General features: G+C 32.7%; 2 protein-coding genes across 4 annotated transcripts; both read right to left on the reverse strand.

The window, feature by feature from the left end:
- Positions 1-346: 346 nt before the first annotated feature.
- LOC130014504 (probable LRR receptor-like serine/threonine-protein kinase At3g47570) lies at positions 347-14,699 on the reverse strand. 3 transcript variants are annotated; one of them, XM_056106100.1, is made up of 4 exons: positions 11,965-14,699; positions 10,940-11,329; positions 9,710-9,829; positions 347-1,066 (listed from the first exon to the last, which is right to left on the reverse strand). In XM_056106100.1, the coding sequence occupies exons 1-3, from the start codon at positions 14,681-14,683 to the stop codon at positions 9,819-9,821; spliced, it is 3,120 nt and encodes a 1,039-aa protein (XP_055962075.1). In that variant the 5' UTR covers positions 14,684-14,699; the 3' UTR covers positions 347-1,066; positions 9,710-9,818. The 3 variants fall into 3 exon arrangements, with proteins under 3 accessions (XP_055962075.1, XP_055962076.1, XP_050236384.1); XM_056106101.1 differs by lacking the exon at positions 347-1,066 and adding an exon at positions 3,097-3,154; XM_050380427.2 differs by lacking the exon at positions 347-1,066 and adding an exon at positions 5,452-5,558.
- LOC126686400 (uncharacterized) lies at positions 6,120-8,158 on the reverse strand. The gene is made up of 2 exons (XM_050380441.2): positions 6,922-8,158; positions 6,120-6,831 (listed from the first exon to the last, which is right to left on the reverse strand). The coding sequence occupies exons 1-2, from the start codon at positions 7,430-7,432 to the stop codon at positions 6,680-6,682; spliced, it is 663 nt and encodes a 220-aa protein (XP_050236398.1). The 5' UTR covers positions 7,433-8,158; the 3' UTR covers positions 6,120-6,679.
- Positions 14,700-18,291: the final 3,592 nt, after the last annotated feature.

The following is an 18,291-nucleotide window of genomic DNA, read 5'->3' on the forward strand; positions in this document are numbered from 1 at the left end:
CACGATATCAACTTATCATGCCAAAAACACATAACAATTAACATGCATAAGGCCTTGGTTTGAAACCAAAGCTCTGATACCAAGTTTGTCACGACCCATTTTCATGAATCGTAACCGGCGCTAGGGCATAGGTAATGTAGTACCAACACTCGTAGCTAGCCTTTCTTATAACATACAATTTAATTAAACCTGCAGAAAACCAATGCTCGGGGGCAACCGAGACTTCAGTCTAAATCTAGCAGTTATAATATTCACTAATTAATATAACATGCTTATCCACTTCTGAGTCTAAAAATAGGCATAACATAAATAATCCGAAATAATTATATAACATGCCAGAGCAATATAACTAGTCAGACCAATCCGACAAACAACTGTTATAATAATAAAGACGTCTAGTCAACTACTGCGGTCTAAGAATAAAACAGTTTTACAGTTTATTAAAATAAAAGGAACCTCCGAGGAAAAGTAAATGCGGAGATCACCAGACTCTCTCAGATTATAACCCTGGGGAAAATTGGGAAAACAACGGGGTCAGATATACTGAGATGAGTTTATACCACTATCTACATTTATTAAGTGGAAAACCTTTAAAACCGTTTAAAACATTTAAATACGATATTACGATTAATAGTTGGAACCCTAATCCACAATTCTAAATAATAACCCTAATCCAACAGGTCTGGTCCCGAGAGCTGAGCTTCACCGAGTTACCACTGACCACACTTATACCAGAGTCCCGAGAGCTGAGCTACACCGAGTTACTCTACTTGGTCCCGAGAGCTATGCTCACACCGAGTTACCACATTACCATAATTACCTTTTCCAGATCATTACCGGTGCGCACGCAGTCCTAATGATGCCCATTAGGTAGCATGTTCCAACTAGAAGCCATAATATAAAAACAGTTCGAAATATACGTACAGTATATATATTTAATATTAAAATAACAATTTACTTAATAAAGCGGTAAATAGTAAGTACAAACTCACTGCTTGCTAATCCACGTGATAACCGACAAGCCACTAATCCTGATTCGCCTCTGAAGCACGAACAGTAGTCGGGTCTAGACAAATAAAATAATTATTAAAAACAGACCCTAACTCTAGAGAGTACTAGACACCACATAAGACTAGCACAAATAACACGTCAGAATTAAATAATCCAGAACAACACAAAAATACCCAAAAGGTAACAGTGCACAATTATTACAAGTCTATTGAGTTCCCGTTTTAAGATCCGTTTCAGAAAATATTATTTAAATAATAAAATAGATCAATTTCCAAATAGTGGGTTAGCCGAGTTACCGATAACTACCAAGCTACCTCACATGTCGGGTGACCCAAGTCTAACCCGACCCAAAATATTTATCGAAAATATAAACCATAGTTTATAATTCTCAAAAAAAAACTTTGATAAAATAAATATATTTATATTCGATTATAAACCATATTTTATAATTCTCAAAAATAACTTCGATAAAATAATAATCAAAATTTAAAACGGAATCCAATAGTTATAACTTCAAGTAACCCAAGTTACAATCAAACACTTAACTGAAATAAGTCAAGAAGACGTTCTAAAAGTTAAAACGTAATTTTAGCTAAAATGGCACAACAAGCCATAATTCACAAAATCGATAATTACCCAAGTAATTATTCGATTTAAAAGATAAAAATAAATATCATTTCAAAATAATTTAAATTATAACTGAAACTAACATTATTTTTATTTATAAAATAATGTTAACAAAATTATTTAGAAAATAAAAACGATAATTGAAGGTCCGGTTTCAAAATCTATAAAAATAACAATTTATAATTAGATTAATTATAATTAACTAGTAAATGATAATAAGGAATCCAAAACCATTAAAACAAGGTAAAAGACACAAACCAAATATTTAGAATATGAAAAGCAATTCCAACAAATTGGAAATATAACATTTCCGCCAACTCAATATTAAGCCCAACAATAGAAAAACAATAGTACAAGCCACTTAGAAAGTGACACAACCCCAAATTGAACAACCCAAGCAATTCATCTCCAGAACTATGAACACAGAAATCGAACACAATACAAGTCATATCAAAACTAAGAATGCAAACCAAAAATGGCCAAATTTCAATCATACAGTTTAAAAATAACATTGCCGCCATCATAATAAGAAGAAATTAAAAGCAACAGGTGCTATGGAAGGCCATCAAGTATTTGAAAACCAACACTGAACCCAAGATAACAAAACGAATACAGAGATCAATGCAATAAATAATTAATCTGTTATGAACAACCAGTTTATACTCCCTAAAAAACATGAAATATCAAACAAAAATAAATCATGGTAGCCAAGGCAATACTAAATGGCATTAGCAAAAGAAAACACAGCCAAGAGAAGGAAGGAAATCGCATTCGCTCTAAGAAAATTATGGATACAATGGTGAATCAATTCTATGATCTCAGATAATCAACAACATCATAGAAGAATAGCATGATCAATACATTAGAATTGAATAAAATGGCAGAATATCACAAGAACAAAATAGCCATGGTATCAAGAAAACGTTAAAACGACGGCGGCTTAAACTGAAAGATTAACATACCGCTCTACGAAAACAAAGTGTAGATCTGAAGAGGATTTGAGTCCACGACGGCTGGGACGAGACGGATTCCAATTTGGTACAAACTTTGCAATGAATGAGATATGGATTTGGACGATGAAATTCAGAGAATTTTGGAATATAAATGAAGGTTAGGGTTTGTAGTTTATGAGAGAATGATTTAGGGTTCAAAACAGGTTTAAAATGACTAATGTATTTAAGGGAAAGAGTTTCGTCACAGCATTGCTAAAATTAAATAGCAATAGTAGGTTACCATTTTTCAAGGGCTTATGGGCTTTTAATGAAATTAAACTTCATGGGCCAAAATATTTTAATTAAATAAAAAAAAACACTTAAAGCATGCATGGGTTTCATTGCTTTCATGGATTTAATTAATTCATGGAGCAAACCAATTAATTAACTCAAACCACGAATCCGCAATCGACTTCAAATAATAATTTAAAAATAATAAATAAAGAAAAAAAAAAAGGGATATTACATCAGCAAGCTGCAACATCATAGGAGTGGTCTTAACCTGTTGATCACCAAGCAACTATCTAAACAAAGAAAGAGGCATCCAATTAATAACATTTTAAACACTATTTTCACAATATAACTCGCAAGTTTTAAACAAAACATTTTTTTTGAAAAATCTCACTGATAAAATTTAGTTTACATAATTGTGCGCCACGGTGATGACAGCTCTCATCACCAAAGAGTTGCATTCAACCCTAATAATTTAATGGCGTGACGAATGTTCTAAATGCATGTATCAATTATTTATTTCTCTTTTAATTAATGATCATACTCAATGCTCAATGCAGTTTCCTATTCATGGCATTTCAATGCATGTTCATGACATGTCTGGGCACAATTACGTGATAAAAACATTTCAATTTCTTTAAGAAGTTAACATTTGAAATCAATTTTTTTCTTCGAAATATGTTTTAGACATTACACTCTGTGAGACGTGCACTCGTCCATCTTGATATATTTGTCCACCTCCATTATCTTAATCCACCAATCGGAATCGTCATTAATGAATTCTCTCGCATCAACAATGGAACTAAAATTTTACCTAGCAACGAATTCTACCTCGAACAAATTGAAGATTTTCCAAAGACAACAAAGCAACACGACCGCCTTCACAGCTCCACTATCAGTTTTGGTATATCGCCGATCTAAGAGAACACAGTATATTACTACACTGATCAACCTATAACACAGTTTCCACATTCTTTTCCAGAATGCTAAAAGCCGAAAGATTTTGATACTACAATTTATCACAAACGAGCCCGACGTAAAAATGCATAACGCTCGAAATTTCCACGCACGAGGCAAACACTAACGAGAAAAATTATTCCACCGATGCTGAGTAATATAACTCATATCGCCTTCCTCTGACCAGGACAGATTCATAATTCGAATCTGCAAACAGCTCTTGAGAATCGCTCCTCAAATTTAATGATAGGAAAATTAATTACTTCGATTTCCAGGGTCAAACGCTAGATCCGGCTAAAACAATTATAACATCAAAACTAATCGCAGGGTAAAAGAAAACAAATGTTCGAAATGCACATCGACACCAATACCAAAATTATGCCAAAGAAAACTAGCGAGAAATACCCTCACGTGCTACTCCACACAATGAGGTCAACGAGGACAAAAACTGATATGGCTTAACTTAATCAAACACGAGATATAATAATAATAACATAGCAATATAGATCAAGAATTGTTCACACATCCGATAAACACTTGAGCATCTTACAGTAAAACAATTACTCAATAAGATAGGTAACCAATATAAATTTCAAAGGATTAAGCATAGAACATCTTATGTGATCAACAAATGGTAGCAACTCAAACAGTCCAACAATGACTAAACTATCGAGTCAAATAAAAACATCCAATCAGATTAAAAACATTATTACTGTAGATAGTGAAAATAATATTTTAGGATATCGTGTCCAAACTACCCATTTAACTTTTTGCATCAAACCACCAGTTAGGTAAAAATAATTTTCTTAAAGTAATTTAAAACCAATACGTGGCCAACAACGTAATTCACAAATCGTGAAAAAGATTTTTCGGTCAAAAATCATTTAAACCCAAAACAATGTCAAGCCTGACAAATATTTAAAAAAAAATCTAAGCTCTCGGGCAAAAACAGGAGTACTCTCAAACAATTTAATGCCAACAACATCATTAAAGCATAATAGCCAAAATATATTACACAAGTGAAAAGCAACATCATCAAGATAAGGCAACTAACATCATACCCAAGTATGACATAAGAAAAATTACCAACATAAGATTTCCCGAGAAATCAAAAGCAATTAATTCACTCAAGTGAAATAACATCAATATAATAAAATAAAAGCATAATTAATGACTGACTTGACGCAATCCTATCGGTGTAGGCAGAAAGTTTTAAAATCATAAGATGACGTTTCAAAAGACAAGACACGAGTCATAATTCCGCAGTAGTACCTATGACTCAATAACAAACTTAACAGAGTAAACACATAGCAAACAAATGGCCTTGGTTTGAAACCAAAGCTTTGATACCAAATTTGTCACGACCCAATTTCATGGATCGCGACCGGCGCTAGGGTATGGGTATGGTTGTACCAAAACCCGTAGCAAACCTTGCGGAAAACAACCATTCATATAAATGTGTAGAAAATCCAATGCTCGGTGGCAACCGAGACTCCAAATTAAACTAACAGTTTAAATATAGTTACTTCCATTAAATAATGAATCACCAAAGTTAAACAATAATAATGTCAAAGCATTATATAAAGTCAGTCAGACCAATCCGACAAACAAACTTGAATAATAATAAGGACTTCTAATTACTACTGCGGTCTAAGAATAAAATTAGTTTGACAACTTGATTAAAATAAACCTCCGAGGAATAAAGAATCGGAGATCAGCAGACTCGCTCAAATAATAAACCTGGAAAATAGGGAAACAACGGGGTCAGATATACTGAGATGAGTTCGCAATACTATTAACATTTATTAAGTTTTAAAATCCTTAAATCAAAACCTTTTATACTAATATAATATGATTATGGAATAACAGTATTGAAATGATCCCAGCTTAAGTATGACATACATACTGATAAACCCAGAGTGGACGGGAACAAATCCTCGTCATATACCAGCGTAAGCAAGACATTAGTCTGCCGATTCCAGAGTACTTACCGGTGCACACAGTCTCGATACAAGCCTATCGAGTAGCTCGTTCCAATCCAGATCCATAATCCGTAAAACAGTTCAAAACATTTATAATACTAAAATATGATGCGGTACTTAATAAAGAGGTAAATAGCACTACAAACTCACGTAGGACTAGCATCTTAAACACGAGCAGTCGACGGGTCTAAAACATTAATTAAGTTGAAAATTCATTCAACCCCTAACTCTAATAATACTAGACACCACGTAGGACTAGCATCTTAAACACATTCAAAGAACAATATTCGAACAAAAGTAATCTCAAAGTCAAAGTACAGATACATCCCACCAATCCAATAACTAGTTAAGCTTAGGTGAGTTCTCGATAAAAACAAACCACGGTAATTATTAATTTAGATATCATCTTTTGAAATCCAAAGAAAATCTCAGAGTAGTGTGTTAGCCATTAATCAAGTGAAATAGTATATTAAATTTACTCAAACCTGTGGATATGATGCCTGGGGTGTCGCCCCGGAGGTTGAACCGTAATGCTGTCTTCCCCAATAGTCCGCCTGGGGTCTGTCCGAGGTCCCCCCACCTCGGTGTGAAAAAATAAGGGCTCTGGGTTAGGGTACACATGCTCTGGACGAGGCTGTGGAGGCACTCTGGGTGGCTGTCGACGCCGTCCTCTGATATTATTCCACTCCGGACGCTTCAAAACAGATATTATTCCACCAGCGCGATCCAAAATAATTGCTACTTTTCATTGCTTGATAACATGCTCCCGGAGATGACTCAAAAAATATTCATAGCTTGCAGCGCTCTCGGATTCGACAAGTGCAAAGGCAAGTGGCATTATGTGGTTGTTTCCATCTATTGTCGATGCAATCAACAGGGTCATTGTATATTTCCCGTACAAATGAGTCCCGTCGACGAATAAACAGGTTTTAAAAAAGCAAATACAGTTGTCATCGGGTAGAAGGTCCAAAACATTCTGCTAAACATCCTCATTCGAGGGTTTTCAATTTGGTTTGTGTAAATTACATCGCCTGTTTAATAGAATTTGCATATAATTACAGTCGGCAACTAATTGTCTTGGCATGGAAAAAATTACATAAACATAGTGCTTAAAAACATACCCTCTGCATGCCAGAATGATCCGGGATTTGTGACCTTCACATTGGCCATGAAGCTACAAACCTCGGCGAAAGAGTCATTCCAGTTCCCGTAAACACTGCATATTGCCTTCTCCTTAGCTAACCAAGGTCTTTTATAGGTAGGCATTGCAAAAAATCTTTCCCAAATACAAGCCAAGAGTGTCTTGATGCGTATGTCGCGTTGTTCCAACACCTGGTCCTTGATAAAGTCTGCAATTCGGCTGGCCCCAAAATTCCGATGGTCGCGACCTGTCACAAAATATTTGCACATGTGTGGCCCCTTATATTTTGTCAGGGTCCATGTATGAGTTGCTTGTAGCTTAGTGGCCCGCACCCACCATCCGCAGCTTTCGTTGTGTCGGCAAACCAACACGACTGTCTTGGGGGTGGTCCGATGAAACTGGTGCTCCTTCCTCATAGCCATTGAATAAGCGGTCGCACAGGTCTGAACAGCATCGCGGCTTTTGAAGATCATCCCCGTTTGAAACTCCATTCCAGGCTACCAAGTAAAATTGGGGATCTCACCCTCATTCAAGTCAACAACAAAATCGTCAACATTTACACGGCAAACGTGTTCGAGAAGATGCGACTGGTACTGAGTTTGTTCTCTCCTAAATTGGCCACTTCTAACTCGGCATCGATGTCTTCTGTATCATCTTCGTCGCTCCCGTAAAAGTTTTCTTCATCTTCTTCATCACTGCTCCGTACTGACTCACAGTCCCACTCTGACTCACTCGAATTGCTCAATTCCAATTGTTCCAGCAAAATTTCAGTTCCACCCAAAATCCAGTACTCCACGTAGAACTCCATAATCCGTAGATTCTGACATCTCACAGCTTCGGTTAGTATTCCAAATAAGTGGTTATTGTCCTGCACTAAAAAGAGTGCGTACGAATCTTCTTCACCCTTTACAAATTTAGGCAGTCTTAATAAAATTTGTGTAATCCCCACTTATGAGTTAGTAGAGTTCGATCCACTACAAACTGCTCTTTTACAAATGTTAACCAATTCTTCGAAATTCATTCGTACACTAAGTGGCATCTCTACTCGACAACCACCGTGATATTCTACTCCACGGGGAGAGTTTACAATTTGCCCATTGAACCATATTAGAAACGATAGATTGAGTGTCGTCATTACTACACATTTTTTAACAAAAATTAAATTATCTATTTTTAGTATTTGTTCACAAATTATGCTAGCAATTTCAAATGTATAGCATTTTTAACGATATTTTACTTACAATAAATAATTATAATAATTATAAATTTATAATATTTCTCTAAATTAGACTAATCCCTAACATGTTATTAAAATGCAAATAATTTTTATAATTATATAAAATTATTTAAATTATAACATTATTCTAAATTATAATAAATTTTTACATATTTAATATTTTGACAATAAAATACAAAAAAATCCTAAATAATTATGAATTTATAATATTTCCCTAAATTAGATTAATCCCTCACATTTTATTAAAATGCAACTAATTTTTATATATGCTAAAATCTTTAAATTATAACTTTATTCTAAATTATAATAAATTTTTACATATTTAATATTTCAACAAAAAAATACAAAAAAACCTAATAAATAATTATAACAATTTTGAATTTATAATATTTCCCTAAATTAGACTAATCCCTATCATGCCATTAAAATGCAACTAATTTTTATTTAATTATAACATTATTTTAAATTATAATAAATCTTTACATATTTAACAATTCGACAATAAAATACTAAAAATCCTAATATTTTTCTATATTTGATTAATCCCTAGAATTTTACAACTAAACTAAATTTTTTAAATTATGAGATTTTTTTAGTTTGAACTAATTTTTAACCTCTTGTAGTCCTCAGAAAAATAATGCATAAAATAATACGCTGTGCGGTTGTAATATTGCAACACATTTCTCCGATATTCCAAAATTACAAAACCGCAAATTTAAACTGAGAAAATTTTGGGTAAAATTTTTTTTTAATAAAAAAAATGTAAAAAACTGGGGAGGGAAGAAGAGAAGAAAGTATTGTGATTTTGGCAGTGACTTTTGTCGTTTGGGTGTGCTGGTTGCACACCCAATTTATAGAATTGCGGACACAATCATTGATTCCCAGCAAATCACTGATTCCCATGTGGGAAAAATGACCACGGACAGTGGTCATTGATTCTCACATGGCAATCAATGTCCACTGACTGAGTCAGTGGTCATTGATTTCCACATGGGAATCAGTTGATTCCCGTGTGGGAATTATTTAATCACCTGATTATGCGTTAATCAGGTGATTAAATGAATCCGCAATTATAAATTGCTCATAATTGCGGATTGGGTGGGGAGGCACTATCCGGAAAATAAATTTTTAAGAGGCAATTATTTGGAAAATTATATTACCACCAATCCTAATCAAGTTAAGATAGTTCAATGATTGTACAGCAATGCCATGCAACTAAAACTCAAGAAGCAGAAAACAAGCTAGAAGAACATTAGTATTCGAAATTAGCGTGTAATAGTAAGACAAAAAAAACTTATGTTCATTTTATCAGATTGTCTGAAATTATAGTAGAATTAGCATTTTACTTGAAGATTGCCAATTTTTATTTAAAAATCATATGAAGAAATACGGAACAACTTCCAAGTTCCAACAGCAACACGCTTAAAGTAAAATTTCAAGTATGCTTAGACAATGTAAATGAAAATTTTCTATCCAGCAAATGAGATATGGAGATTTCATAATAAAATGGACCTGATAACAGCAATCATACCTGAAGAAATCTGTTCAACGCGATCAATATGCATTGCATTGAAAGTTCCTCAGGGTTGATAAAATTTAATGCCTTTGACATGGCGATAAACACTTCCTTCGTCACTCTATCAGGAACACCCTAACAATCAAAAAATATAGAAAAAGTCGGTCAGAAATTTTCATGCTTCCACCAAGCGTCCATAGAGCGAAAAGATTTTGGCCTCCAGTCGTCCTCCCATAAAAATTGAGAAAAATCAGTATCGAATCCAAATTCACAAGTATAGTACTTAGTCCCACAACAATTAAAAGTTCGGTAATTTGAAAGATTTCTGATTTTTCCATTGAAATTTCATCCAAACAAGTTAGAAAGTAATTGATTAAATTCTAAAAATGAAATTGAATCTCACATGAGGCATTTGCCATATATCTCATATATTACTTCTACCGCGAATATTTATAAAATTGAGGGAAAAGGGTCAAATAAACCCCTAACGTTTAACGTATAGGTCAAGTATGAGCTATAATACATAGGAGGGCCAAAATACACTATGTAATATATAAAGTAGGCAATTTTAAGAATTGGGGGGGGGGGGGGGGAATTGTAAAAATTAAAAAACTTGATACTAATTATAACAATTTTGAAAATTTGGAGGGGGCAATGACACTCCCATACCTCCCCCTCCCTCCGTCATTGCCCACACGACAATTATCATTTATTCTAACAAGTATACCCATATTATTAGAGAAATTTGCAGCGTCAATATTGGTTTAATATCCCAAATATGAGCTATAACATTTTTTAAAAAAAATTAGCATTGTTTGGGTTATTAGCCAAAATGGTATCCAACCTTCGCACATTGTATCAAAATGGTACCCAACCTTTAATTTGTATCAAAATAGTATCCAACCTTCTAACATTTGTTTCAAAATGGTTTTTTAGACATTTTTCAGCCTTTTTTGATGACGTGGTAACCAGAAAAATAATTTTTTATTGATGTAAAATAAGAGTTCGTTTTAATTTTTTAAATTATATAAAATTTTATTTGTCATAGGATGTGGCAAAAATATAAAAAAATTAGTTTTCTGGTTGCCACGTCATCAAAAGTGGCCGGAAATTGTTTAAAAAACCATTTTGATACAAACGTTAGAAGGTTGGGTACTATTTTCATACAAATTAAAGGTTTGGTACCATTTTAATACAAGGTGCGAAGGTTGGATACCATTTTGGCTAATAACCCGCATTGTTTACTTGGTGTCATTTGGCTTGTGCTTGCAACTTCTCCGATTCCCCGACGAGGTCGAGTACCCAAAACTTTTCTTCTGATAGAAGATAGTTGAGCAACAACGTCATCAATATTTAATCGCTCTTGTGGTGATTCAGAAGAACATGAAATTCCAATTTCAAATATTGAGATCAAGCACTCGATAAGTATATGATTTGCGTCTTCTCTGAGTTGCAAATTGGGATCTATAATTGGAATTACTTGTTCAGGCAAAGCTCTCTCGACAAAATTGTGGAGACTTAGCCCGTCTTTAAATATGTCGTCAGTTGGTCTCTTTCCCGTGAACATTTCTAACAAAAGTATGCCAAAGCTAAATACATCACCTGATGTTGAAGCATCAGTTCCTAAGCCATATTCTGAAACATAGAAATCATAAATTATTAGGTAAGTGTATCTCCTTATAAAAGTATAAGTTTATAACATTGATGAAAATACAGATAAATTTTATATTCAATTATTTTTATAACATTTATGAAAATACAGATAAACTTTAAAAATTCTATTTATGATTTTATAAAGATATGTAAGTTTCTAGAGCTAATAAGATTATGTCATTAAATCTTATACTAATAGCATTATTTAAAATGTTAAATTTATAATAGGAGCAATTGCTACTGTACTTCCTATGAAGATCCATATTGGTCAACTCTAAATTTTGTCACCTATTTTAAATTGTCACTGAAATCTCAATTAGTGTCTTTTTAATACCTAATCTCTTATTTTCATTTAGAACAAAGTACATCAATATTTTCAGACGAAATTAAACTATAATGAGAACTGTGTTGAAGCATATTTCTTAAAAATATTGTTTTCATTTTAAGAATATGACATCATGACAGTTGATATGGAAGTACATATTATAACTTAATGCTTCACCAAGTTATCATGTCGGTTTGATTTAGTCGGAAAATATTTGATCCTAATCATGATCGTAAACTTGGAAAAAAAAATTAACAAGGTTATAAAATAAAACTAATTAAAGATTAATTACCTGGAGGACAATAACCAATCGTTCCTATTGCTCTAAGAGAGTTGCTTTGACCAGTAGAAGATTGTGATATTTCTGAAGAAAGAAACTTGACCAACCCGAAATCCCCTACATGAGCAGTCATTTCCTTATCGAGAAGAATATTACTTGGTTTTAGATCACAATGAACAATCGGTAGTGTTCCAGAATGGTTGTGGAGATACTCTAGTGCAGAAGCTACATCTATCGCAATATTTAATCTTTGATCAATATTTAAATTCTTTTGATAAGTCGGATGTAACCAATCGTGTAAGTTTCCGTTATCCATGAACTCATAGACCAAAGCTTTAAAATCATTGCCACGATAATCTACACCAGAACAAGTAGTGAGCACTTTGACGAGATTTCGATGTCTGACGTTCCTTAGCACTTCGCATTCAGCTAGAAAACTTTTCGACGCTCCTCGATGCATAAGATTAACCACTTTGACTGCAATTATAAGTCCGTCTTGCTCAAGAACTCCTTTATACACCGATCCAAATCCACCTGAACCAATTAAATTCTCCGAAGAAAATTCATTAGTCGCTTTAAGAAGATTCTGATAAGTCAACCTTAACATCTCATTCTCAAAAGAGCTTAATATTATAGAAATTTCTTTTCTTTTTCTCGACAACCAAATAAGTAAACACGCGGCAAGTAGTAACGATGCACTTATAGATACCGAAACTATAATTACTTTTCTTCTTTTCTCTTTTACGCTTTTCGGTTCTTCAGATTCGCAAGCCGAAAGGCCTAAATCACTAATCCCACCACATAATTTATTGTTTCCTTGTAGATTTATTACAGTTCCATTTTCAAAGATTCCTTTTGTCGGAACTATACCTTCAAAATCATTATAAGATAGATTCAACCACTGTAGTAAAATAAAACCCTCCAAAAACTGTGGAATCTGTCCCGACAAATTGTTGTAAGAAAGATCTAAAACCGTAAGGCCTCTCAATGAACTTAAAGAAGAAGGAATTGACCCTTGAAAGAAGTTATTACTCAATGAAAGCGTTACTAGACTAATACAACTTCCAAGACCAGTAGGAATCTCATCGGATATTAAGTTATGTTCAAGAAATATCATTCCTAATTGTTTTAAGTTGCTTACTTCATCTGCAAGCGACCCGTTCAAACGATTGAAAGATAAATACAAACCCCGTGTTAAAGAAGAAATTCTGAATATCTGTCGAGGTATAGGACCGGTAAGATTGTTGTGATGAAGAGCTAACTCTAATAAATTCGAGCAATTTCCGATGCTCGAAGGGATCATGCCTTGAAGATCGTTGTATTGTAGACGAAGTTCAATCAAATTCGTCAAGTTTCCAACAGAAAATGGAATGGTTCCACCGAAATTGTTATGTCGTAAATGAAGTTTCTGTAAATTCATAACCTTTCCAATGGTGGAAGGAATTTTACCTGAGAGTAAATTCTCTGAGGCAGTGAAAACTTTTAGGTTAAACAGAAGGTCAATCTCGTTCGGAATCTGTCCATGTATTCGATTTCGAGCAAAGTTAATGGTCGTTATCGTCTTCGAGAAGTTGGCTATGTAATCTGGCAGCTCTCCGCCGTAGTTATTATCGTTTATGAATAACTGCTTTAAAACGGTGGCGTTGGTCAGGTGGAACAGAAACGATAAGTCGTCAGCTTTACCGCTTCCCAAATGGTTATGACTCAACCCTAAAACTACAAGTTTATTCAACTTTTCAAGAGAAGGGACAGCTCCGGTAAGATTATTTGAGTTCACTTGAAAGAGTTCAAGATTTGAAGCGTTTGAAATGGAAGTCGGAATTGAACCGGTGAATTGATTAGAAGAAAGCGAAAGATATTCGATTTGCGGTACAGAGTCGACTAAGCTCACGGGAAGAAATCCATGGAAGTCATTCGTGCCTAAGTCTATAGCCTGAATCAACGAGATATTGAAGATGGAAGAAGGGATTAAACCAGAGAGTTGATTAATAGCAAGCCCTAAAGTTCTTAAACTTATCAAATTCCCCCAGGATTCAGGTAAAACTCCATGAAGTTTGTTTTCGGAAGCAATGAATGTCTCAAGAAATGACAGATTTGCAAGAGATGGAGAAATTGTTCCGGTCAGATTGTTTGTTCCCAAACTGATTACTCTAAGCTTCGTCAAATTGATTAGCTCTAATGGAATATCACCTTCAAGATTGTTGCTACGTAAAACAAGAGATTCAAGATTAGAACAAGAAGATAAGTTTGTAGGAATTTTACCGGTGATCAAGTTATTGGGAAGAAACAATACTTGCAGTCTACGTAAACGGCCGATTTGGGGAGGGATCTCGGAACGGAAGGCATTATTTTCGAGATATAATTCGCGTAAAAAGCTTAAGTTGCCGATATGTGGTGATATCGAACCTGAGAGTTTTAGGGTTCTTAGGTCTAAGATCGTCACTCTCTGATGTTTACTCCCGCATGTAATACCGTACCACCGGCAGAAATGATAGGAGTTGTTCCACGAACTCATGACGCCGAGAGGATCATCGGTTATTCGAGCCTTGAATTGTAGTAAAGCTAGCCTGTCTGTTTCGTTACTAAGCTTGGGTATAATGGAAAAAGCTCCATTGATTAGGGTGAATTGCAAGAGATGAATAACTGTAAGAAAGTTGAAGAAATATGATGATAAAGATAGAGATAAGTTACGGGTTCCATGTTCATGTCTCATTTTTTTAGAATTTTTCATAGCTAATTATTTGATACTTAAATTCAACGTTGAGGAAGCAATATTTATAAGGTGCAATCTAACCAAGTTGTGTGAAATTTTTAAATTGGCCAAAGGTTAAGCAATTGTTTAAATTTCTCAGAAAGAGCACATTAAGCTCTTCTAGTTCTATTGTTTGCCATTTATTGCCTATCATATTTTTAAGGCTTAAGGTCTGAAAAACTACCGACCTTTCAATTTTTTTTCAATTGCACCCTCACTTTGTAATTTCTTCAATATCACCCTATTTCGTATTTTTGGCTTTCAATAGCACCCCGACCTTGTAAAACAGTCAATTTTATCCTATTTGTATTTTTGACTTTCAATAGCACCATAAATCAACAAATTAAACTCATTTATGGAGGACTTATTTGAATTTTTTTTTAAGTTAAAAGTCTTGTTTAAAAGTGTCCAAGTAGAAAAAAGTATGATTTCACCTTGAATTTAGTTTTTTTGAAAATTTTCATCCTTATGGTAATAAAATCATCTAACGTTTTTAATTTAGAGTGCTATTCAAAGCCAAAAATACAAAATAGGGTGCTATTGAAAAAATTACAAGGTGAGGGTGTTATTGAAAAAAATTTGAAAGGTCGGTAGTTTTTCAGACCTTAAGTCTATTTTTAATAATTTATGTTTGTGTTTTGAAGCGTGAAAATTTTAAAAACATTGAAATTAGGGGTGAGCTCAGTTTGGTTTGGTTTGGTTCGGTTATAAATTACCGGAACCACCTCTATAAAATTCAAAACAAAATATTTTTAGTTCAGATTATGGTTTTTTAGTTCAGTGAACAAAAATTTCAGTTTGGTTTGATCTGAATCAGGAAAACGTAATTTTTTAATTTACTATCATTAAAACTATATTTATAATTATTATTTTTATTAAATATAATGATTATTAGTAATGATTTAATATTAATTTATAATAAATTGTAATTCAAAGTTCAAACAAGATAAAAATATTAACGACCTAATCAATTTATTTAGGCCAAATATTGTAAAAAGGCCAAACCTTTCACAAAAGTTTCACAAAAGTCCTAACCTTTTAATTTTGTCGATTTTGGCCAAAAACTGATTATTTGGTTTCACAAAAGTCCTGACCTTTCAATTTTGTCGATTTTGGCCAAAAATGGATTATTTTGTTTCACAAAAGTCCTGATCTTTCAATATTTAGCATGCCACATATGCGTCACATAGGCGCCACATAGGCAAATTGAAATCAATCTGAGAGTTGGCCACAATTGAAATTAAATAATTTATTTTTGGCCAAAATCGACAAAATTGAAAGGTCAGAATTTTTGTGAAATTTTTATGAAAGGTTTGGCCTTTTTAAGACATTTGGCCATTTATTTATAACCCTACCGAAGAGATGCGATTATTGTGCACAACAAAGAATGAAATATTTAAATTCAATATTTTTGTCTTTTGTGACAAAAGTATCATATAGTTTGTTGAACGGTATTTCCTCAATGATTTGCCATGACTTATTAGCTAAAGGGACAAAGATAGTTGACAAATAAAAATAAAATATGTAATCATATCAAATAACTGCTTTTTTGAAAGAAAGAAAAATAATTATATTAAAAAATTAAGTCACTCATCAAAATAAAGACATTGAATTTAGGCTAATAGAAAAATGAATCCAATTTATATGGGTTGTTGCAATTTTAAATAATATTTAATTTATATATGTAATCTTATACGGTATTTTATATATTTATAAACACTGAAAGTAGCCGGTTCTTATATATTATGTTCCTTTGGCCAATTTTTTTGTTAATGAGTAAGCTATATTAATTTTGCAAGTATCTTTTCATAATAATTCCATTTAAAATATTAATTGAAGCTACAATAGTAGTAATTTTAATAAATCATCTACATAAAAAAAGTGAATTTTTTTACTATAAATTAAAATTTGTTTGTTTAGTGACGAAAATTATCAGGTCTCGTGAGTGTGCCACTAATTCATCATAAATTTATGACGCAACGGCTATTGAAACGTATACGAATTTATAATAAGAAAAGGGGAAATTTGACAGCATACGAACTTATATAATTGTTGCATGACAAAGAGAAACAACAAACAAGTGATTTTGTTTTCAATTGAAACGTATGCACTAATTACACTATACCGCATGGTGCACAACAACAAAAACAAGAAATCATCTCGGCAACAAGTAAAAAAAATCTCTCTAATTAAAAATCACACACTAATAACATCACTCACTACAAGAAGTACTAGAATTAGCAGCAAATATTTTTACTGCTAATAGTACTAAAATTGTTACTATTAACATATAGCAAAAAAATGTGGCATGTTACTGCTAATAAAACGTTGCCTTAAATAATTGGTAATAAAATTTACTATAATATGCTGCTATAACTTAACTAATGGCATAAATTTTTAAAATTAATGCTACAAAATATTTTTTACCAGCAAAAAAAAATCAGCTACAAAATATTTGTTGTCATATACATAATTCCTTGTAGTGACTCCATATCATCATTCACTCTAAATTGAAGTACAAGATGTGGGGGGAGCGATTGTAGGCAAAGTTGTGTGAGATCTTCACATGATTGTTTCCTCTTAACCCAATAAAAATTCATGAACCAATGACATCATTTCACATCAGGATTCCCCTCAATTTCATGAGAAATTTTTATATGAACTAAGTTTGCCACGTAAAATTATGAACCATTTATTTATTGTGTGACACATGACATTAATAAATATGATAACAAATCATTAAATATCACATTAATTACAAGGAAAAACATAAGGTTAAATATTTTTCTGATTACCGAACTATAACATTTTAACACAACATTTATCGAATTATAAAAAGTTATAAAATGGTTAGCGTACTGTATACTTTTTACAAAACAGTTACCGAATTATAAAGAGTATTAAAGCAGCCATCGAATTGTAATTTTTTTATAAAACAGTTACTAGTTTGGAGATGTGGGCACCAGTTTGTTGATGTAGACAAGATAAATATATATAGTCAGACATCAAGTCGGTAATCATTTGTAAAGTTACTCAATTGAGCCCCTATTATAAAGTTTTTTTAATAAAAGATACTTGAAGGATTAATTTGAAAAATAATAAAAATATTAAGGTCATTTTTTAAATTTATGCTGATAGATATAACTTTTAACTTTCATATTTAACTAAAGGTTTATTTGTCCGATTTAAAAAATTTAGAGAGTTTAATTATTCAGTTTTGAAACAACGAGGATTTTATTGTACCCAAAAAAAGTTTAAAGAGTATTAGAAAAACTAGAAGTTTTTTTGTACTTTTTGTCTCAATTTTTTTTTTGAGTTGTATTTCAATTTGAGTAATTTTTAAAAAATTACTTGTGAGAAGAAAATTAATAGATTATAGAATTAAATAAGTAAGTGCATAAGAAAAATAAGAACAATTGAAAGTTAATATAATTGTAAGGTATTCAATATTATGGAATTCGTCAGTGTCACTAAATCATTTAAGAATTCACTATTGCGTTTGTGAAAATGAATTTGAAGTTTTATAAAAGGATAAAAAGCTGCGACTTCTGACCATAAAACGCCGCCTCGTAATTATTCTTATTTTT

This window comes from Mercurialis annua, linkage group LG6, assembly GCF_937616625.2.
Source record: "Mercurialis annua linkage group LG6, ddMerAnnu1.2, whole genome shotgun sequence".
Classification (NCBI taxonomy): domain Eukaryota; kingdom Viridiplantae; phylum Streptophyta; class Magnoliopsida; order Malpighiales; family Euphorbiaceae; genus Mercurialis; species Mercurialis annua.

Coding starts and splice junctions, on each gene's coding strand:
- LOC126686400 (XM_050380441.2), bottom strand. CDS start 7,432: ATGGAGTTTCAAACGGGGATGATCTTCAAAAGCCGCGATGCTGTTCAG. Junction 6,832..6,921: donor ATCATTCTGGCATGCAGAGG/GTATGTTTTTAA, acceptor TCTATTAAACAG/GCGATGTAATTTACACAAAC.
- LOC130014504 (XM_056106100.1), bottom strand. CDS start 14,683: ATGAAAAATTCTAAAAAAATGAGACATGAACATGGAACCCGTAACTTA. Junction 11,330..11,964: donor GATTGGTTATTGTCCTCCAG/GTAATTAATCTT, acceptor TCTATGTTTCAG/AATATGGCTTAGGAACTGAT.